Below are 23,712 nucleotides of genomic sequence, written 5' to 3' on the forward strand. Positions count from 1 at the left end.
ATTTAAAGATACCTCAAAATGAAAAGATGATGTGGCAGGGTACTCTATTTTGATGAAATTTCATGGCAGCAGTTCAAGATGGCACTCAGTAGTTTGTATGCATGCCTGACCACATAGATGGTGTCCTGGGGGTTCTTCGCCCAGACCTGGAAGCAGGGCACCACTGACCTCATGGACAGTCTGAGGGGACTGAATGGACCAAAGATCAAAAGGTGTTCTTTTGGATTTAGGTCAGGTGAGTGTAAAAGCCAGTTTCTTCATCCCACAGGAACTGCCTGCAAACCCTTATGTGGTATGAGGCCGGGCTTGGTCATGCACCAGGAGGAACCCAGAACCCACTGCACCAGCATAGCACTCCTGACAGTCGGTCTAAGAACTTCATCCCGATACCTAATGGCAGTCAGGGTGCCGTTGCCTAGTCTGTAGATGTCTGTAGGTCCCTCCATTAATATGCCTCCCCAGACCATCACTGACCCACCACCAAACCGGTCATGCTGAACGATGTTACAGGCAGCATAACGTTCTTCACAGGTTCTCCAGACCCTTTCACATCTGTCGCATGTGCGCCGTGTGAACTTGCTCTCATCTGTGAAAAGCACAGGTCACCAGTAGTGAACCTACCAACTCTGGCATTCTATGGTAAATGCCAATTGGGCTCCACGGTGCCAAGCAGTTAGCACAGGGCCCATAAGAGCATGTCAGACCTTCAGGCCACCCTCATGAAGTCTGTTTCTGATTGTCTGGTCAGAGACATACTCACCAGCGGCCTGCTGCAGGTCATTTTGTATCTCTGGCAGTGCTCCTGTTCCTCCTTACACAAGGGAGCAGATGCTGGTCCAGCTGATGGATTAAGGGCATTGTACGGCCCTGTAACTGCCTGTCTCCTCCATGCTCTTTAGACTGTGCTGGAAGACACAGCAAACCTGGCAATGCCATGACTCCACCAGGAAGTCGGCCTACCTGTGCAGCCTCTGTAGGGTCCAGGTATCTCCCCATGCTACAGTACCAATAGTGACCCTGATGCTGGTAAATGCAAAACTAGTGAAAAAATGAATAAACAAACAAAGAAAACCTATAAAAGATGAGAGAAAACCATTCATGTTGTGGGGAGTGTGTCATGAACCAGAATGTTCATGACACACTATCCTGTGTGCCTATCCTCTGAAGCCTGTTAGCATATTTATTGTTATACTGCTTTTCACCCACATCAGTACTTCCCTGCACAGGGAAGGAGGCGTTACAATTACTGAGATCAGCAGCAGACTGATCTGACTGAGGTTTAGAGTTTATAAATATGTGATAATGACACGACTAACATATTTTACAGCAGTGAAGCAGAAGTTCTAACTGAATGATGCAGAGAAGGGCCGTCAGGTTAGGCAGGATCCTTTCACTCTTCCACTCAAGAGAGTGTCTGTTCCTCTCTATCAGCCCGTCCCAGCAGCTGCACCATTACTTGCAAAGAAAGCAAACTGTGCACTTCATAACTGTGGGATTTTGAACAGATGTTTCCTGATCCCCCTCCCCCCCCCCAACAACAGTGTCACCTCTGCTGTCAAGGGATGAAGACCGCTGAAAGTCAGTTTCTGATTTGACTGTTTGTCCTGTAGATGCATCTCCTCTAACCCTCCCCTTAAAAACTGCACTCTGGATAATCCAAACACTTTTTGAGACAGCTGCCTGTCACTGTCATATAGGAATGTCAGTCTTACTAAACATGCTCATTCTGCTGGCACTTCTGGGGAACACTTAGTTTTATTTTACCTCTTTTAGTTTTAGAGTGTTCTGTTTTGCTAACTTTAATAATGTCGATGTGCAGCATAAAAGGTGTGGATCACTGTGCAGAGAAAAGCACCAGTGTTCATGTTTGCAAACTGGAACCAGCTTTTACTCTATTAAATTGATGTTTTAAAATTAACGGGTGATTAGACTTGCTAGTATTTCAACGGATTAAGATATAATTCTTTCTGCACCGTATACAATGAAATCCCTTTAATCCTGTTTAAATAGCTTGTCCTGTCCCCGACTGGAACTCTTAATGGGTTCTTCCTGATGTTTTTTGGACAGGATCAACATTAATTAGGTCTCAGCACAGCTGTTTTTGAAACCTTTAGACACGGCAGCAGCGACTGAGTCATATCTGTGACGTTTGTCTGGTTATTTTTACCCAGACAGACTGCCCAGCATGTATCATCCCCTTACCTCCACCTTGACCCTGTTGTCTCCGTAGCACAGGTGCTGCAGGTAGGCGGCGGCGTTGGCTTGGACAGAGGGGAAGTGATGCTGCAGCATGTGGATGACCTCGGGCAGCTCGGGGTCACGCCAAGCAAACTCCCTGATGGGAAACAGAGAGAAAAGTCTCCATAAGGGTGGCTCACCTTCTACGCTCAGCCATTTTTGGTTTATTTGTGCTGTTTTGTAGCATCTTGGATTCATTATAACACTTCTGACATTTTTTTTAATGTTTAGCTATTTTCTATTTTCAGAGGATTTATCCTTTTGATTGCCTGATATTTAACAAGTAAATCAGCAAATAAGCAAACAAACTAGGATGACTGAGCAGAGCATTGGATGGTGCTGAAGACATTCCCACGTATATTGCAAGCATCTACTATGGGTTTTAGCAATTTTGTAAAAATAAACACTCTTTGTCAAGTAACAGAATTTGAATAAATTGAATACCCACTCTGTGACCACCTACATCACTGTGTAAAAGTTTGAGTGATTTGTGTGTTTATATTGCTCATCATCAGCAAAAACGGGGGCCAAATTAATTCAGTGAGCTCAAACAGCCAGACTCCAAAAACAAAAAATCTACGGCCAAGAGATGAAAAAGAAGTCCTGCAGCAGATGGCGAGGCCCCAACAGAGGCCTGCAGACAACACAGAGACAGCCTAAACCCCCCCAAAATAAAGACTGTGGCAAGCTCTCTCACATTAATACACCAGTATACATGCTAATTAAACTGTATTGTACTGAGAAGAACTGGTGGTTGGAGACTTTGAGTACCTGGGGTCCTTGTGGATGCTCTCGATGGACGGGGTTCGGGTGACCACCTGGTCCACCAGTCCAGAGTGCCTGTGTGAGTAGACGGGCTCGCCGGGAACCCTGAAGGAGTCGACGTATACAGCTGCAGAGCTCAGCCCATAGCTGCTTCTTTGGTACGGCAGCGTGTTGCAATGGCTTGTGGTCCGAGGGAGAGTCCCCATTCCTAAGAAAATTAGGAAATTTAATCTGTGCTTTCTTTCATTCGCGATCAAGGATGTGTTTCTGGAGGCAGTTTACATCGTCAAAATGCCTCCAAGGTCACATAAAAGAGAAAGTAATATTCTACATTAAGTGCTTCAGCAGGCAAGGAGACGAGTCTCAGGCCAAACCTGTTTAAATCTTGACTAAACAAAACTAAAATGGCTCCTTAGATCCTCCACTATCAAACTCTACAGAGCTTTCAGCCTTAAATCATTCAGCAAAGACTTCAATTAAGAAGCTGCCGAGTACATGAAAGGTTTCAGCCTAATTAAAGTTTGACCTCGGGGAGCGATAGTAATAACAGTTCCTGTGCCTGTAAACCACGATTTCCGCCACAGATTTTAAAGGAATAATTTCTAACCAGATGTGAAACTGAGCTCCATCTCAACCTGGGGAAACAAGAAAAAATAAAAACTGGGTCGTCTGAGTAACTCTCTCATTTCAAAAAGACTGCTACCACAACCCAATACCACCACCAGCACTGCTACGGATATGATACAGATTTTCTGGGGCAGTTAGATTTAGTGCTGAAATGTATTGATAATTCACAGTAAAACATAAATTTGATTTATTAGGACATAAAATTTGTTAATTTTATTTAAATAACCAACTGTCACATGCAGCTAGCAGAAATATTTCCTTATAAACAAGTCAAACTTCTGCTGATGTGCAGTACCTGTGTTTGTCCTGTAGAGGGAGCCCTGTGGGTCGTGGGTGGGGCTGTGGTACAGGGGGCTGTGGAAGGAGCGCTCGTCGAAAACAGGCGTCATGTGGCAGTCTGGAGACAACGCCGCCCTCAGCTCTGGATCAATTTGCCCGCTGTGACCGGCGTATGAGCTGTGGAGCCCTGCAAGTAGACAATTAAGCTTTTAAATAAACGTTATTTACACCACAGTAAACATAAAAATGTTTACTGAGGTGGCCTCCTCCATACTACACTCACAGAGGATGAGGAGACATCCTAATAGTGTTACCGGCAACTTTGTTAGGTACAACTGTTCATTAATGCCAAAGTCTTCTCAGCCAATCATATGGCAGCAACTTATTTAGGCATGCAAATATGGTCAAGTCACCCTTTATGGTGAATAAAGGTGATTTAAGCAACTTTGAATGTGGTACGATGGTTGGTCTGAATATTTCAGTAACTGCTGACTTACTGGGATTTCCACCACACAACCATCTCTAAAGTTTACAACAAACAAAACATCCGGCGAGAAGCAGTTCTCTGGGAGAAAATCTCTTGTTGACGTCAGAGCTCAGAGGACGATGACCAGACTGCTTCATACTGAAGGCAACAGTAACTCAAATAACCACTCGATACAACCAAGATATGCAGAAGAGCATCTTCTACACCAGGTGTGTCCAACTCCAGTCCTCGAGAGCTACTTTCCTGCAGCTTTTAGATACATCCCGACTCCAACACAGTTGAATCAAAGGGTTGGATTACCACTTCAGCATGCCATCAAGTTTGGCAAAGGCCCAGTAATAAGCTATTCTGTCGGAACAAGGATGCATCTAACAGCTGCAGGACAGTAGCTCTCGAGGACTGGAGTTGGACACCCCTGTTCTACAGCAACAGAAGACCGCATGGAGCACAGCAAACTGAGGATTCACACTGGCTCACCAAAACTGGATAGTAGATGATTGTAAAAATACTGCCCAGTCTGATGATTTTCAATTTCTGCTGCAACATTTGGATGGTAGCGTCACAATTTGGTGTAAAAAGCAGTAAAGCATCCTGCCTTCTATGAAGGGTTCAGGCTGCTAGTGGGGTAATTGTGTGGGGGATATTTTCTTGGCACACTTAATACAAACTGAGCATCGTTTAATCACCACAGTCTACCTGAGTGTTGTTGCTGACTCTTTATGGCCTCAGTGTACCATGTTCTGATGGTACACCTCAAGGTACTCATGTCACTTGAGCTACTTCACATGTACTGTGTGCAGAAATACTGAAAAATGTGCAAGAAAACACAATGTCTAATATCTAAGAAAGAAAAAAGAAGCCCAGAGCTGCATGACACCAGCCTATCATGGTCACACATGAAATCGCCTCATTATCTGGCTCGCATGCTTGTCATCAACTTGTGAGACCGTGCCAATCCATACTGTTCAATACGCTGTATTTTAAGTCACCAGAAACTGTTGTTGCGCCTATAAAATGCATGAAGACTCTGGTCATTCAAACCGTGCTGTAGGCTCAGACACCAGCAAGTCAAACAAGTAAAGCAGAGGGTTTTTCCATCCTCCAATCTCAGAGCAGATCAGTTCAAAGAGTGCTCCAATTATAAAGAAGCTTTAGGGCATGAGGGGGGCAGCCTCGGCGGATCAGTCCAACAGCTGAAGCACACAATTTGCACTTAAAGCTGGTGATGAAGGAGCCATTTACTTCTGCAGTTTGCCTCTCTCAATTTACATAAATGTCCTAGTGAAAGAGATGGGCGCTCTGATCTCACATGGCTGGATGTATTTCTGAAAGAAAATGAAAAAAAGCCCTGTTCAATCTGGACCTCGGGGTCGTACTCGAGGGCTCTTCAATGGCCCATAAAGAGTGTGACCTTCAGGTTAGAGGATGCTAAAGCTACCAAATGTATGAAATGTGCTAGAACGACACAGAATCAGGTTTCAAGGGGTTCGCAAAGGCTTTTATCAAACATCGAGCACTGCAGCGGCTCCTAAACTGGAGATTACTACACTATTAATAATATAAAGACGACTGTGTCCTGTGTATAATTTATTACAGCTAAACTGTCAATGTCAAGGCTGGTTTGCATTGTTATAACTAGAAACCAAAATAGAATCTGAATAATTTCGTCCTCAACCCGCTTATCTGGTGAATAATATAACAATTTCTCTGAAACCGGATTTATCTTTTTATCCATTAAGGTTTAAGCTAGTAAACTGGTGTCAGCGGTTTACAGCCGTTTCTGTCAGTTACTCAGACTACTTTTCGATATCCCAACCATTTAAGCACTCTGAGACACACTTTCACACACTAATCTAAAACCTTTAAAGTCTCCAGTCCCGTGGAAACTTGATTCAGCAGCTTGTGAAGCCTTCTTCAGCTGCCACATCTTAAAGTAATGTAGTAACAGCTCAAGGATGTTTTTTTTTTCTTTTTTTAGCCATCTTGTTGCAGATTTGCCGCTAGGCCTGGGATAACTGGGATTCATTCACTAATATTTTAGTAGAAGTGTTCTTATCTTTCACAAAAAAATACATCTGTACCCAAAATTACCATCAGATTAATTAAACGTGCACACCTACCTATTTTATTCTTACCACAGCTGTATATGTGTGAATCAGACTGAATCTGAACCCACAGGCTTGTGCATCCTGCATACCACCATGCTCTCATCTCTCTAATTTAGGACAAATACATCCAATTCCAGGAGCAGCAGAGAAAATGGTGACGATGTTGCAAGGGAGAAGTCTGCACTGGCAACGCAAGAATAACGCAGAAGTCATTTTGAATAAATAAAATGAGACATGAGATGATGTGAGGTAAGGAATATTGGAGTATCTTTAAATGAAAAGCCTGCAGCTTTACATTTAGTGTTTTGTTGTCTTTACATGCATTTAGCACAAAATTTCTAATTCACTAAAATTTCAGCCATCTATCGACAACTTAATTACCATTTCAAACAATCTTTTACGTTGAGCTTTTAAAATCATTTATCCAATCATTTTAAACAATTTTATACATTTTTATGCTACTTCTAAACCCAATTTCAGCCACTTACCCAATAATTTTAGCTAAAATGCTTATTCACGGCTTTAAACCACATTTTTAAGTTACTACAAATTTCTACAATATCAGCCATTTACCTACCTACCTATTACATTTAGTATCTATTTGAACAATTTACACATTTACATTATCCATATATGGTTTTACACTATTTCATCTGCTGTCTTTAGATATCTGTCCATGTATGACTTTTAGCTAATTATGCTAAATCAGACATTGCGGATCAATCCTTGTTACATGAAAACAGATCCTTCCTGTATCTATTTTTCTGTTTTCAATCAAAAAGAGATCTGGGAAGACCAAAACTTAAAAATCTGAAGCATAATAATGACAGCGCTTATTGAAAAAATTATTTCCACAAAAAACAAACAAAAAACCAGCTCATCTTGCAGTTGCATTCGTGTTTTGGAGGCACACCGGGTTTCAGTACCTAAGCCACGAGTTTCACTGATCAGTAATAGCCTAATCTTGTATATCCATCTATTGCTTATCTCACTCGTGTAATCTGGGATTACGCTGGATCTGCAGGATAACCGGGAATAAGGACTTAGGCGACGTATTAGGCCACTTAGCAGCACTGCAGGATGAAAACCAGTCAGCTAGAGAATAGAAGGCATTTTATTTAGTCCACTGATTCTGCCTCCTACCCACACACAGACATAACGCACAAGAAATCCTTCCATCCTGTTTTCACACATGCACAAACACAACAATAGCACGACACACAAGATGCACAAATGCATATTCATATTCTTGACACATATGCTTGAGCTGATGCACACAAAAACAGTGCAGAAGAAAACATATGAAGACTAGTACAATAAAGCCTTCCAGTGCAGTCAGCTGATAATCACATGCTGATGCTCCATGGGGCTTTGTGATAGAAACTCCCCTATATGGGTCAGTGGGAGCGGCTTAGTAAAGTGGCAGAGGGCAGGACGAGGCATAAATCTGTGTCGCTGCTGCAGCATCAGCAGCGCTTCTCCGACAGTAAATCCTCCACCGGCCTCGTGCAGGGAGGAAGCTGTCGATAACCAGTTAACAGGCAAGGAGCGGCTGCGTCCTAACGTTTCCAGAATACAAAGCTCACGTCCTTCAACATCACCACGGCCCCGGCGACAGAGTCAAACACGTCTAGTTCAAAGCCACTTTTGGGTCTGAAATGTGCTCCAAAGACGCCTCAAAGGCAGCTGTAAGCCAGGCTCATTGAACAGCCTGGCAGCAGTACAGAAATAATCCCTTCTCAAGTTTCTCAGCCAGCCTCGGCTGTCTCAACCAATCGGAGAGGCACAAAGTCAAAAGGTTGGCTCTCAACAGAAAGTCAGTCAGCTTCTCATCATCCACTTAGCGTTGTTATTAACTCTGTAGACTGACAGTAGCTGCTAATTTTGGTGGTCAAACTAATTTCATCCCTCAAAGCTTCACAGTTCCCACAGTTCGCATAAAACAAAAGGAAATGTTTAGTGGCACTAAATGTGTTGACATTTCACCAGTTTTACTCTATTTTTAAAGGTTCCCACTAAATGACATATTAAACACAAGCAGGTTATTTATCAGGCAAACGGGCCAACTTCTGTTCTCCATTTTATCTCATTTTCAGAATAAGCACAATGAAGACGTCAAAACTGACACACTGAGCTATAATTAATAATAAAAATAATCACGGCGGCATGCATGAATGACAGACTTGCAAACTCACCCTGACTGCAAATCCACTCCTAGCACCTCATTAGACAAACTGAACTCACCTGGAGGCCCGTGTGTTCGCCAGTCTCTCGTTAGGTGAGACCGAGCTGGAGCGGAGCTGCGGTGACTCAAGAGTGGACTGTAGTTAGTTCTAACAAAGGCTCTGTGGTGTGTACTCACACTGAAAAGTACTCACTGCTTAAAAACTGCTTAAAAATATATAAATACACGGTGAGCTGCCAGACATCAGAGCAGCTTGAGATGATGAAACAAAGGTAGAAGCGTCATCTTTCTATCCACCTAGAAATGGTTCAGTTTAGTTTCAGCTTCTTTCCAGGCCCACATTTAACAAGCTCAAATCTGTTATGTAGACTTCCCAGCCTTACAAGTTCAAACTGAGCAGAAAGGTGATCCAAGTGACTTTGAGCGTGGCATGGTTATAGGTCAGAGTGTTATAGAAACTGCTGACCTACTGGGATTTTCCCACACAACCATCTCTAGCGTTTACATAGGCTGGTCTGAAAAGGAGAAAATATCCAGTAAGCAGCAGTTTTCTAGGTGAACATGCCTTGCTGATGCCAGAGATCAGAGGACAATGGGCAGACTGCTTCATGCTGATGACAATAGTGACTCGGAAAACCACTTATTATAACCAAGGTCTGCAGAGAAGCATCTTTAAATGCACAAAATCCCGAACCTTGGGCTACAGAGGCACAAAGACCACTCTAGGTGCCACTCCTGTGAAGAAAGTGAAGTTACAACTTGAGTCTCAAATCCTCCTGCAACATTCAGATGGAACAACCTAGAAGTGTGGATTTGTCCTCCCTTATATCGGCAGTTCTGCTGGTGGTGTAATGTGTGGGGGATACTTTCTTGGCATACTTTGGACTCCTAAGTATCATGTGACCATGTCCATCCATCTATAACCACAGTATCTTAAATCATCACAAAGAGAGTGGTGAGGGAGGCAGAGCCTATTATGGGAAGTGAGTTTCCTTTCTTCCAGAAGATGTACGAGCACTGATGCACTGCCCAGCCAACGGTTCATCAAAGGCGCTCACAACCTTAACCGCAACCTGTTCCAGGCCTGTAAGAACTCACATGAGCTATTTTCCTGGACAAAGTATGACTGTTTATTAATTAATTAATTGCCAGACGTATGTTCTTATATTTTTGCATTTGCATATATCTAAAATATGGTGTCTTATTAATTGTGATCTGCTAAAACATTTTCACCAACTTCTTACTTTTGAAAATCTGTGATGACAATAAAACCAGGTGAGAGTCTGAATCTGAGTGGGCTTCTCTGTGCGTATGTGTAAAAACTGGTAACGGGAATAGTAGCAGTAATAGCTGCTAAGATATGAGGTGTGATCAAACATCAAGCTCTGTTTCCAAATGACCTGAATTCTCTATAGAGGATCACAAATGGTGATGAGAGCTGGTTCAGCAGCTACAAATAAGCAGTTTTCATTGAACCCGATTCCAAACCCCCATAAAGACTGCATGTGACGACCTCCCCTGTACCGTCAATGACTAGTTTTGACATCTCAGTATAAATCAATAAAGATTAGAACAGGTTCCAGGATTTTTCAAGGGTAGCCCTGGTAAGCTGTATAGGCAGAGATCACCGTCACCAACTTCTAACGCACACGCAGTCGTTTTGTTCTGGAAAGTTTGTTCTTTTGTGCCTGAAATATGGAAACCACTCAGTTTAGAAAAGAGAAACACGGGTTACTTCTAGTAGACATTTAAGGGGGAAAGAGTTAAAGGGTTAGGATGTCAGCTGAGAAGCAATACCAGGAGCCTGTACTCCTGACATCATCGTCATGGATGGACTTCGGCTGTAACATTATGAGTTGTCTGAAGTAAAATATCTACACTGTCGTGCACACCATTGTGAGGTTTTTTTGCAGATACCAACATAATCATCGGTTGCTATTTGGACCATTTGCCGCATTTGCCTCCCTGCAGGTTTGGCCAAAAACAAAAGTCAAGTTTAAGAATCTCGATTGTGACAAACATTGCATATCCAGTGCCCACAGCAGATACACTGGGTCCAGTGTTTTTGTTTAGTTTATTTGAATCATCTATTTGGACTGTGGTTTGTAAATGGTTTACATTTACTTCATGTATGTTTTGGTGTATTTAGTGCTGCTACTTGCTCCTGGTTGCTTTAGAGTTTATTCCTCCCTCATTGTTTAATCCTCTCGTGTCTAGGCTCCCATGTTTATGCTGCGTTACAGATACCTCAGAACTCAGATGTTGGGAGTTAGCGTGCTCTTGAAAAAGTGAGGAAAAACAGGATTTGATTTGGTTCCTTAGCAAGGTAGAACCATTCAGGTATCACTAGCAGTAGAGCACAATATATATATTCTTTTGCACTTAAACACATTCATGACTAGAGCCTGGTCAGTGCTCTGCATATAGCTTATTGAGTGAAACATAAATGAACAACAGTGACGTTACAGGATAAAAGTTTAAGTTTTACCTCTGTTTATATTCAGTGGCACCATCTTGCATTGTTAACTCGGGGTTGCTGTGGCTGCTTCGTCTTTCTGAGTGGGAAATCTGAGGTAGAGGGACTTTCCGCGTTTCACAATGGGAACTTGGAAATTCAGATTTTCTCAGGAACTCACTGTTAGTTAATTTGTGTTTCTGCATTTCCTGTTATCACACTTGCTGTTTTACTTTGAGAGTCAGTGTTCTTGGTGCTTTGCTTTTAGTTTTGCTTCCTTTGTCTTTTCTCCTGTGATTTAGTTCTCCTGTGTCTCCACTTCCCTAATCACCCTGTGTCTATCTATTGTGTCTGTATTAACTTGTCCTTTGTTGCATCCTCCCACGAAGTAATATCTTTTCCTTGTTCCACGTCTCCCCAAAATTCCTAGTTTTTGATTGTTTGTTTCAGCTCAGCTCATGCCCTGTTTTTTATGTTCTAATGAAGACGTTAATGCTTGCTGTCAAAGTGTAACAGGCGCAAGTATAACAGGACATCTAAAAAAAAAAAAAACCCATCTAAAAATAGCAGTGGAACTGAAAATGGTCCAGATGTGCAGGACAAGGTGAACTTGAAACTGACATGGGCAAAATTTAAATCAGGTATGGACTGCTCTCCAAAATTTTTCTTGCACAAGCCCCCTGCTAGATATGCTCCCACTGGGCATGTGCAGACTGATGGTGGTGAGACCACAGTTCATAACAAGCAGAAGTCAAGGTTCTTAGCATCCAGCAGCCTTCTGGTCAAACACTCCTCTATGAGTGTTACATGCAATATAAATCACTGTCGACCTGCTGCACTGCAACCCCTTGCTGCTTCTTTCTTCTGCTTCATATTCAGACCCATTGATACTAACGCGGTTTCCTCGCTCAGCCATCATTTTGCTGAACGGCACATGAGAGAGAAAATGGAAGCCCTGCGATCGTGCACAGTGTGTTTTTTAAGCATTGGCTCTGTCTCTGGCTTGTTTTCCTTTAACCTGCCGCACATCAATCACAGCCGCCAACAAGATTAAAATTAAAAGACTTCAGAACTACCTGCTACAAGTGAGATCCTTCCCAGACGACATTGCACTCCTTATTTTTCATACTAGCGTGGATCAAATAAAATTTTATCTAACCCAGCAGCATTATCTGCCAGTGCCGGAAGATAATTTGACTGAAGAAAAAACAAAAAAAACAAAACATGAAATGAGCTCCCCAAGCCTGGATAGGAGATAACATCACCTGCCGAGCTTGCACTTTGCCTCAAACTTATTTTGTTCAACGTGAGCTTCGATTAATGATTCTGGACGCTTGACAAAGACGCAGGAAACATCTGCAGAGAGCACAAATGTTGTGTGCTACAATATTAAATCAGCGCTGCTCAGTCAACTTTCCCCAGACCAAGGAAAGGTTATTAAATCAACAGAGGAAATGGTGTCGAGGCTGTGGAGCGTGGCTTTGTTTATTTACAGCGAGGAGAGCGCACAATCAGTCCGCCTCCCGCTGCAGTGCAGCCATTTTCTCAAGGGAAACTTAACGTTTCTCCAGCAGCCCTCCAGGCCAGAGACTGACCTCTCTACCGGCTACATTACTGACTCAAGAGATGGAGGAAAGGAGAAGCTGCGCCTTTCCACTCAGTACGTTTGGAATGCAATATCAGACCGTAGGCTGCAGTGATCCCAGAGGTTTGTTTACACAGTTTCACACCTGAGATTTTTATCAGCCTCTGCAGCTCTGAAAGAGAATCAAGCTATTCATGAACATTTACTGGTTGTGATGGTTTTACTATGTCGAATTTAAGACTACGAATTTAATGCCTTATTTGACCTAGTTTCCCTCTGAGAACTGAAACTGAAAAGAAGGACTTTGATCTAGATCATGCTTTTTAATAATTGGCTTTATTTTAAAACCATATTTCTTTTAGTTGGGATTGGATTTGCTGAAGCATGAAAGAGCCCTTTGTTTCCAAGTTGTTCTGTAAAGTCACACAGACTTAACTGCAAGTGGAGCAGTTATGTTTTACATTATACGCTCTGATTTTTATTGCTTTTTACAATATCTTGATTGTCCTGATTGCCAGGACCTGGGTGAACAAAAAGAAAAAGAATAGAAAGATTTAAAAACCATCCAAAAAGTTAAAACCAAATCAGCAAATAAGCACTGAATCATAGTTAACGCTGTTTAGAAGTCTTTAAATAATGATTTAGCGGGCTTCAATCTGCAGTTTGTGACATAATTAGATAATTACCGGCTGAAATGTTGAAACAGTAGTAGTTATTTCCTTTTTTCAAAACGTCTCTGATTATTTTTCAAGCTGTTATTTTTGTAAAACGGCTAATGGCTACAGGAGGCTAATATGATACATTTATTAGCCTGCTAATTCAAAAACCAGAACTGCTAAGATAACAGTTGTAGTTTTTGCAGAAACAACTACACTGGTAGAAACCTTAAAAAGCTGTTGAATGCAATGTGTACGTCTGCTATAAATATTTCTGATTTTAGGGAGCAAATGGAAAATGTAAATAAAGGTAAGAATGGAGCTAATGTTTTAATATATGACTATAAATACTGCTTAGAACAGCTTCAAAAATAGAAAATCTTGTTGCTTTTTGGCAGTTTGAGGTACGTACACTCTAAGAAGGGAAACGAGACAACGTGATGCATCTGGCAGCTCAGGAAACAGACTCTGATGAGTTGATTTAATCCTAGAAATGAGTGGAGACTGCTGTCTGCAGACAGATAACCCTCTGTAACATTATCACCTTTATGTGGATAAAACAAGCAAGATAAAACATGTAATCGCTGAACTTTAGAGTCGATCGTTTTCTCCTGTCTCAAGTCTTAAAGCTAATCTGTGACAACTCGCTGCATCTAAATCTCATCAGGAAAGCTAATAATCTGTTTTTAAGGTGGAGGCACATTAGAAAGACTGTTGACAATCTCATCCTTTTTCTGGGGACTGATTTCCTCAGGTACCGATGAGCATGACCGTTATTAGCTGGATGTCACACTGACCTATGAGGCTGTCTGGGCGGGGCAGAGCGCTCCTCTGGTACAGGCCGTATGGATCGGTGCCGTACGCCAGCGGCTGGCTCTGCCTGGGGAGGGTGGAGCCGTAGTGCTGCGGCACCGCCGTCATTCCTGAGCGCAGCGGTGACCCCATTGAACCCCTCCCCTCGATCAAGGAAAGGGAGGACCCCAGACGTCCTCCACTTCCTCCTCCTCCTCTTTCGCCTCCTCCTAGTCCAACTCCTCCTACAATTCCACCTGCACCACCCCCTCTACCCTGGGTGCTCTCAGTCGGGGAGGTCGGCGACGGGCAGGAGGGCGGCATGGTAGTGCCTTGGAAAACAGCGGCCAGCGGTTTGGGCTCAGACAGGATGGGCGAGTCATACGTGCTGCCTTGGGATGTTCGCAGGGAGATGCGGGAAGGTGAGACTGTGCCGGCGGTGCCGCAGCCAGGAGACTGGCTCCTGGAGGGGAGGGAGGCCATCCTCCGTAACACCCGGCTGGAGGCCTGGGAAACCAAGAGGAGAAGAAATATTACAGTTTACCCTTCCAGAGAGTAGAGTGTGACATTTTATTCATCTGATAATGAGGCATGAATTTTTATTACACCTTCCTAAAGTGCCCTTTGCATCTCACAGGTCATTACGTTTGTGCAAAAACCATTAAATTGCCCTTATGTGCTGTTTAAAATGTGCATCATGTTCAGTGATGTGCTTGGAAGGGTGCAGAGAAACGAAACAATTAAAAACACTGAAAATCCATATTCTTATTTTGGATAATTGAAATTAAATAAATATTCCAGTAGTCCTGCCTGCCTGCATCATTATTAAATGACATTTAATGGCATTTTATTCATTTCTAATTAACATTCACTTGATTCTTTGCTCCTCTGTGACTAAAAATGTCAAGTATAATACCCGTAACAGTGTTGACAATTAATCACTTCAGCATTTTGGTTTCCTAAATAAATACCTGACAAATGAACATTAAATTCTGCACACTGCGCGTCTCCCATTTGCAAATATACTCGCCAATTAGGAGTAATGCCACACTCTCAGACAGCGCACTTCATCACGTCTGATGAAGAGCATCGTTATCTTTTCCATTTGTCCAAGAAGCTGAACGTGCTTGCCTCTGGGAAAACGTCCTAATTCATTACACTTCAGACTGAGCGTCACTTTTTAGGGAAGACTTGACAGAATTTTCCTGATTTATGGTGTCAAACATTTTCCCTTTTTTCTTCTTCTCCTCATTTATGAAATATAGAATGTCTCCTAATTACAGACTCAGCCAACTGGATGCCGATCTGTGCCGCCTTAATCCATCGCAGCCTCGAACGCCTCGAAGGGAAATTAAGAGCGGAGACATGTAAGCCCATCCAGTGAGGCTGCTGGGTTTGGAATAAATCAGGAGAAAATTCAAACAGGCTCACCATTATCTGTCATTCCTACTCCTACTTTCATTCTAAGTGCGTATAATTATTAGCCACAAAGAAAGGAGCTGATAATGTTTGAGCCTGAGACATTTCAAGGTAGAAGTGGTTTTGATTTGAAGGGTTTAGCTGATGTTCTTCGTCGCTCATGACAGTAATTACCGAGCCTCAACCAGCTGTCATTACTTTAAGAAAGAATATTATTGCTTAGAGCAAAGACATACATATTTTTCGGGTGGCAACGCTCTGAAAACCAATCAAATGTGGGAAACCTGAATATGATTTCTCCTCATGAGGTTCAATTACCTGCGCCGGAGCTTTGATCGTGTTACTCGATGATTCGCTAGCAGCTGGAATTCACCGTGTTATCGCCAACTTAGCGACTTTATCGCTATATTTAGCGAGTTTTCAGACCCCCTTAGCGACTTTTTTTCTAAAAAGCGACTAGCGACAAATCTGGCGACTTTTTCTGGTATTACTGGAGACTTATTTATGACGACTTTTTGACGTGAAAACACGTATCGCTCTTACTCTCAACAGGCAGCGGTGCTGCCTTGGGCACCTTGCCCGTACCAAAGCGCTCACAGGTGGAGGATAGTCCTCCCCCAGCTGCTATCAGGGCAGGAGACGTTCACACCTGTGCGTCCAAACGGCAAATGAATCGCGCATGAGCGAAGCCGCTGCTCCTGCACTGACTGTAACGCAGTCAGTTCTTTTATTGTTATGCTGTTTTGTGAATCACAAGGTTTAAAACTACTTATAAACACACACAGAGTAATTCCACCAGAGCGCCAGTTTCGAGTCACTTTTGCCGGTCCAAGCCCGGGTAAAGGAGCAGGGTTGGAATTGTGACATTAAAAAACAATAATTGCTAAAAGAAATTTAATTTGTAGTTCTAAATAAATTTAACTGCATTTAGGACGTTTTTTTACTCACTTTATGTCTCTTCCACGATGTTATTTCTCTCTCCAACAACGCAGGTTACAATTACATTAGCATGACCAATTGTGCAAATTAGGCGATGACGTCATTTGGCGACTTCTAGCGACTTTTAGGACAGCCAATAGCGATTTTCCTTACTGAGGAGTTAGCAACACTGGTTGTCCTAATTTGCTTTAGTACCAACGTCCAGTGTACAACTATAGTTAATGTTGCCTTTAATGAGTTCCCTGTGCTGAGTTCATTGGTACGCTACTGCAGCGAGAGAAAATGTCTCTCCTGCTTTGCATCTGCGATCTAACATAGATATTTTTGCACTTTTATAACTGTGGCTACATTTCTCTATGAGTGTAAAAATCATAGCTGTGACTATGCATACCGATTCATGGGTGTGGTTGAAAGTAGCTCGTTAATTAAATGTGTCACATAGCCTGTAAAGGTGGCACATACATTTTGTAATCATACAGGACTGACTCTGGTAGTACCCTTTATGAACTGGCAAAGCACTAACATTTATGTTCTCCACAGTAAGGGATGGATCTAAAATATTGGTTTAAGACATTTTTACACATTTGTATTTGTGGTTTTCACCTTTGTGCTCTTAATCTTACTAAATGTGGCTGAAAAGCTAAGTGGACACAGAGGTAAAATCTTACCCTGAGCTTTTCTTTCTAAGGTTAGTGACTTGTGATGTAACCCTTTGGAGATCAGGCCTACCTGCCCAGAAGCTTGACCCTCTGCTCTTGGGCTTCTGGATATTGATGCTCGGGGCTCCGAACGCACTACGTTCTGGTTGCTGTAGTAACTGACGCTGCTGTCCTGGTAGCCACTGTCAGAATACGAGGTCATCTGGACCGAGTGACCTCCTGAGCCTGGAAGGAAAGCACAATAAGAGGCCTCAGTGCTTCTTGTGACACATTAAAGCAGGACGTGGTGTGATCAAACCACAGCCACCCCGACATCAGTCACTGCGGTTTACTGCGATTTGCATAGTATCTCACTCGGCTTTCAACTTGTTAAAAAAATATTATGCGTATAAATACATACACGCGGACATCTGCATTAAGCCGTTCCTGGAACAATCTGCTGGCCTACTTTCTCCTGTAGCACCAGGAGGAGGAAGCGTGGGTGATATTTTTACACTTCCAGTGCACTCCAGCTGTATGCAATATAAATAAGACCAAAGGCAAGTTTGTTTTAAACATTACAAATCGCTACTCAGATGTTACATATTTACTAATGGTACCGATAATAAATGTGGAGGGAGAAGGAGGCCGAGTCTTTTTCTGCGTCGTGCTTTAAAAACATGAATAAAACCAGCAAGTGTTCTGCACATATAAGAATTCACAACTGCACCCACTGCTTCGCTTTGCTGGCCGTCCAACTTTTTTGTGGTTTAACACAAGCTTCTGAGGTAGCTTGATGGACCAAAGTGTCAAACACTCCAGTGAAGATGCCTAATGTCCAACCGCTGTTGGACATTAAGCAGGCTGTGGCTGTAATGCAAAGCTCCCACGAGTGAATACGTGGGAAACATTTCCGCCAAACATGGCAGACTATAAAAAATAAAACTCAGACAGCAGAGCGGAGGCGGATATCAGGTTCTGGGTATTTTAGACTCATCTGAAACAGTGTGGGGCCTTTGGCATCTCTTAAATGTGATCAGATTGTCCAGTGTGGGTTCAGAATTGTGGACTTATATTCACTGGTTGGTAAAATGCTGCTGTGAAGCCTCGGGCTGAGCTTTGGCTCCCTCAGCATCTGGTGTTTAGACTTGATGAGAGAGGGGTGGATCTGACTGTGAAGCTGAAGGATGCTACATGCTTGTATGGTAGACATTCCTTAAAACTTAGTACTGTAAAAAAGCCTTGAGCCACCCCTCATTTCTTGTCATTTCTTCAAGTAGTCTTCAGGAATATTTCTCCAGGCTTCTTGAAGGACATCCAAAGCTCTTCTTTGGATGTTTTGTTCTGTTCTCTGTCCACATGATCCCACACTGCTTCAATAATGTTGAGGTCCAGGCTCTGGGAGGCCAATCCATGACTGATAGTGTTGCATTTTGTGTTACTGCATTGGCAGTGTGTTTGGGCTCATCAACATCCAAAAATAAAGATGGTACCCATCAGATCCTTTTCAGATGATATTGCATGCTGGATGAAATCCCGTTGTTTTGCAGCCACAGGAAAGTGTATCCCGCAGTGACAGAGCAGACCATGAACTCCTTTGTATACCAAAGTATTCTAGAGGCCATCTGTCCAACAGCTAAAGCTTGGCTTAAACTGGGTCGTGCAACAGCACAATCACCCCAAACATATCAGCAAATCTACAACAGAATGATTGAAAGAGAAAAGAACGAAGGTGTTGCGATGACCGAATTTGGACAAAAATTCCTCCACAAGAATATGAGAGATATATTCAAGTTACTGCTGCTAAAGGTGGTTCGATAAGCTATTGAATCAAGGGGTGATGTTGTTAATATAAATCATTTTAGGACCAGAAGATTTTGCTTTGTCCCAGTATGTAAGATTACAAGAGGGTGTACTTATTTTGCTGCATGGCTGCAGAGTAAACTAAAAATGCTGGTGTTTTCCAGAATCTGCACTCAACATCATGAACTTTAGTCCCTTCCTAAAGCATCGTTTAAACCGTGTGCTGAGTATATTTAACAGACCCTCACTGCCATGTAGGGATGCTCGGTCCGGCTCCGGCAGGAAGAGTCCCTCCTCTGCTTCCAGGTGACGACCAGGACATCCAGACCCCTCTGTGGCTCCGCCCTGAGACTCTCCGCCTGTTGTACGATTAAAAACATGCAAAGACTCTAGCATTAATGCACGTACTTCACACACATAGATTCACACGCATTGAAAAACACAGGTATGGCAAATCAACAGCATCATCTCTGCATCAGTTCTTTTTATACCACTTCTTTTATTTCAGGGGAAAGATGACAGTGAAGAATGGGATGGAAATCTGAGGAAAGGGATCTGTGACAGAATAGTAAATGGACCCAATTCAAAGCTTTTATACATACAGTATATATACTGGCAGAAACATTGCTTTGCTTTGCTTGACCGGCTGGTGCTGCATTCTGGCAATGTTCAGCCTTTTGGAGGCTATTATAGCTTTCTCATGTTAAAAAACAAAGTTCTTTCAGCGGCCTAATCATATACACTTCATCCTATCTGAAACTACAGCATTTACCATTTAAATGAAAGTACCGCAGGCATGGAATAAAACTCCACTGAGCATCACTGAAGCTTTTTGCCTTCATGTAGCCTTCATGCCAACACTTTATATTACCATTTTGTATCTTTTATTTATTACATAATGTTAAATGTTAAACAAAAGAAGTCATACCTGCGGATCTCCATGCAAACGACTTCTCGGATGAGCTTCGGCAGCAGAGCAGATGAGGAAATGGAGGAGGCGAGAGAGCAGAGAGAGAGGTAAATCAAATTAGAGTCACTGTCTACGTCCGATCAGACCAGGAAGAAGAAGGAAGACGGTAGAGAAGATATAAGAAGATAAACTGGATAGGGAACCATCTCGTGAAAAAAAAAAAGCATCCAATACACAAGAACAATGAAGAAAGTAACGCTGTGTGAGTTCAAGTCACTTTTTACACAGACTGACTGAAGTCTGAGGAAACACCTGCAGCTGAAAACAAATCATTTATACTGAAATGAACACCGAAAACCCCCCATACAAATACAACTACCTCTAAGAATATGACCAAAGTCAAAGCTCTGTTTAGGTCACTAGATATTGTAATGCTTATTGTCTTATGATTTGTGGACCAATGTTACAACTTGAAGCATCTTTTAAGGGTCAAAATTACAGACATCATGCATAAAGTGTCAAGTTTTCTTTAATATTTCAGCAGTTTTGTGGATTTCAAGGTTTCTGTTTGTGCTCAGAGTGATGTATGCTGGCTGTGACACCACAAAGTGACTGTCAGCTGGCTGAACATCACTCCTCATGAAGACAGATTTCACCATTATGTGGTTTGACAGAGCTTTCTGGAGCTGGGTGTGATTTACAGCCAGCTGGAATCCATATAACAACAACAACAAATATAGGTGCATTATTAGGGCTGTTTTGCTACAGATACGAAAATTAAATGAAAAAAAAAATACTTTCAAGGGGCCAGAGTTCCTTGTAAGTAAGCAATAATTCTAGACTTACTAAAGTTCTTTCACACTGTTTCTTTGGACATTGGCTGCTTTTACACTCATTTTCAGTCCAGTCCTAATACCTGAGCCTTTTTTGTTTGTTTGTATATTGCACAAAATCACATCATTTGTTTTGTTTTCTTTATTTGAATCTATGAAGAATGCCAAAGATAACAAAGCTGAGAGAAATAAAATAGAAACCAATAGATGCAAAAATAGGTGATTCACAAAAAGCTATTACCTGAAAACTTGCATATCTCAGCGTGCTCTGCAGTTTGTCCTTTAGGGAACTGGACAAGTGGAGGGCAAAAGAAGTGTTTCTTTTCTAACAAAAGATCGAGAAATGAGGGTGGCTCAGGACTTTTTTCACAGTACTGCACTGTATTTATTAATGCTAACATCCTTCTTCTTCTTACCCATTTATACATGCTTACACTGAAGAAACTAGGGTCCAACAAAAAATATGTCCTTGCATGTCCTTGAGTAACATCCAAAGAAAAACTCAAGGATACACTGCACATAGATGTACCACGTTTGTCAGTTAATGGGTCTTTGGTAATAATTTTCTTGGCACACAAATACTAAAATAATTTGAATGAAAATGGTCAGATACAAGTAAGGGCTGAATAGGGTGAAAAAGCAGCCAATGTCAAAAGGAAAACTCAAACGATAAGAGGTGGTCATGTGTATTTTTGTCATGAGATACTGTGTGTTTTTAATTGCAAAAATCTTCCAAATACTTGATGTGATCACTTTAGTCAAATCTACCTGCTGCTGTCTCCTTCTGGTGACTCGGCTCCCAGCATGCACCTCTCCAGCTGGCTAGCCACGATCTGCCGCTCCTCCTCCAGCTCCCGAGTCAGCCGCTCGAACTGGAGCTCCTGGGGCAAGACATTAACAGCAGTGATTATAACCCAACATCCACCATGACGCGGTGATTTAAGCCTCTTCTTTAAGACCTATTTGGTGCCAGTTAGAATTAAGTGTAAAACCCATTTTGTATTCAGCCTGCGCGGCTTGACTGATTTCTCACCGTCTGTGAGCTCGCTGAGAGGCTGTTAAAGGGGGGATTCAAGATTTTAAACACTAAGAGTGTGTCCGGCACCTTTTAACAGCATTTGGTTCAGATAATGTAATTACACACATTTTTGAAACTTTTGGTACAAAGCACAGAGGTTTAAGCACAGAATGATAAAATGTAGACTTCATGGTAAAAATTCACCACAGAGGGTGAAACCAGATGTTTCCTTTTTCTTTTATCATGAGTATTCTGGGCACAGCCTTTAATTCCACATTACTAATAGATACAGTGACACAGCACTATATCTGTAAATCTGGGGGGTTTAAGCCCTTAGAGTGAATTGCTCAAGGTGGTGGCTGACCTTTCTTATTGTTCATTCCACTTATTGTTGTGATAAACAGAATAGTGTGTGAAATCTATTGAGCTGTAAATGCAGTTTACTTTCGAAGAAGATGAAGAAAACCAGAAATTATTCACAATTTAGTAGCTGGAAACAAACTTTGTGGCATTTAAACTTTAAAAATTAGCCTGCAAGCATTTTGCAAAGTCCTCACTGACATAATATACATAATATTGTAAAGGATTTTGAAAGAATTTCACAGGTGCGCGCAATTGAGAGTGTTTGATTGCCAAATTTAAATCAGTTCACCCAAGTCTGAGCAAACATTCGTGTCGTATTTTATGCCAAAGTCGCGGAGGCCTGGAGACAAATTGCCAACTCCCCGCCTCCACAAAAATAAAATAGATTTTCACTCCCAGTAAACGTAAAGCAATAATTTTGAGTAAACTGCAACTGAAATATGTAAAAATTTAAAGGTTAATTCATTCAAATACTTATGCTTGGCATAAACTGGATGCAAACCCATCAGGTGGATTTCATTTGACCAGATTTCATTACATTTAACATTTTATACCGTTTCATGGAAAGTTAATTAAGTGATTTAAAGTCAACATTCTGGGCAGAAACTATCTTTTTGATTGTGGCAAACACTGTTTGCAAAGGAAAACTGTGTATTTCCCAACAGGTTGGAGCGTGGTTGCTGGAGGTGGGGGTCCCGAGCCAGTCTACTCCTAGTGTCCTAATGTGCTCCTAAAATCTTTGCCAAATCAAACACTGGGATTATCAAGAACAGGGGTGATTTGTGACAGATGTAAAGAAACAAAAGTGAAAGGGAAAGTTTACCAGATGCTAGTGAGAGCTGGTATGTTTTATGGTTTGTAGACAGTGGAAGTGACCAGAACTGACAGGATTAGAAATGACTTAATCAGAGGTCGAGCTGAGGTCGAGCAGTCTGGAGACAAAGTTAGAGGGACAAGGCTGAGATACTTTGCACGTGTGCAGAGGAGGGGAAAGTGGATATATTGGATAAAGGATGTTGAAGACAGAGCTGCCAGGCAGGAGGAAAAGAGGAGACTGATGGATGTGAAGAAGACATGCAGAGGGTTGGTGTGACAGAGGAGGATGGTAGGGACAGGGGGAGATGGAGGCAGATGATTTGCTGTGCAGACTCCTAAAAGGAGCGAGAAGAAGAAAAAGAAGAAATCTGCACTGTAAACCTAATGGTTAAACATGCTGTTGCATAACGAATTTCGGTGTTTTGCACCTTTAATATTCATTATGATGTACAACAAAAGTACAGATGACAGTCACTGTTACAAAACTACAACAATTTAAAGTATTTAGTAAAGTGTAATGTGTATAAAATACCTTAGAAGGAAGCACAGAAAGCAACTTTTTCTTTTACCGGTTTGAGCTTCACAAAATGAGTGTCATTTAATTCAATTATATTTCACAGAAGACAGACATTTCTACAGCTAATATCTACCAAACTAGGCAAATCTCATCAAAACAGTCTAGATAGTTAAACATCATTAAAATATGAAAACTGGATTTTCCAGCCTCGCTCCTCAGGCTGCACCACCTGCTAAACAGGGGATGAATAATCATGTGTATTGTAGGTTAATGGGGCTC

General features: G+C 42.0%; 1 protein-coding gene across 4 annotated transcripts in view; it reads right to left on the reverse strand.

The window, feature by feature from the left end:
* LOC146547399 (plakophilin-4-like) overlaps positions 1-23,712 on the reverse strand; it is a 79,278-nt gene that overhangs the window by 25,106 nt on the left and 30,460 nt on the right. For 3 of the 4 annotated variants that reach the window (XM_085265181.1, XM_085265183.1, XM_085265184.1), the window contains exons 3-10: positions 21,488-21,600; positions 19,905-19,939; positions 19,219-19,335; positions 17,265-17,419; positions 14,183-14,684; positions 3,926-4,096; positions 3,010-3,211; positions 2,203-2,335 (exon numbers count right to left, since the gene is read on the reverse strand). In XM_085265181.1, the coding sequence (XP_085121307.1) occupies positions 2,203-2,335; positions 3,010-3,211; positions 3,926-4,096; positions 14,183-14,684; positions 17,265-17,419; positions 19,219-19,335; positions 19,905-19,939; positions 21,488-21,600 (1,428 nt within the window). The remainder of the gene's footprint in view (positions 1-2,202; positions 2,336-3,009; positions 3,212-3,925; positions 4,097-14,182; positions 14,685-17,264; positions 17,420-19,218; positions 19,336-19,904; positions 19,940-21,487; positions 21,601-23,712) is intronic. The other variant, XM_085265185.1, reaches the window with a different exon arrangement.

The sequence above is a fragment of the Mchenga conophoros genome, linkage group LG23, assembly GCF_057382185.1.
Source record: "Mchenga conophoros isolate Kocher_MC1m ecotype Shallow Benthic linkage group LG23, M_conophoros_male_GT1.1, whole genome shotgun sequence".
In the NCBI taxonomy this organism is placed as follows: domain Eukaryota; kingdom Metazoa; phylum Chordata; class Actinopteri; order Cichliformes; family Cichlidae; genus Mchenga; species Mchenga conophoros.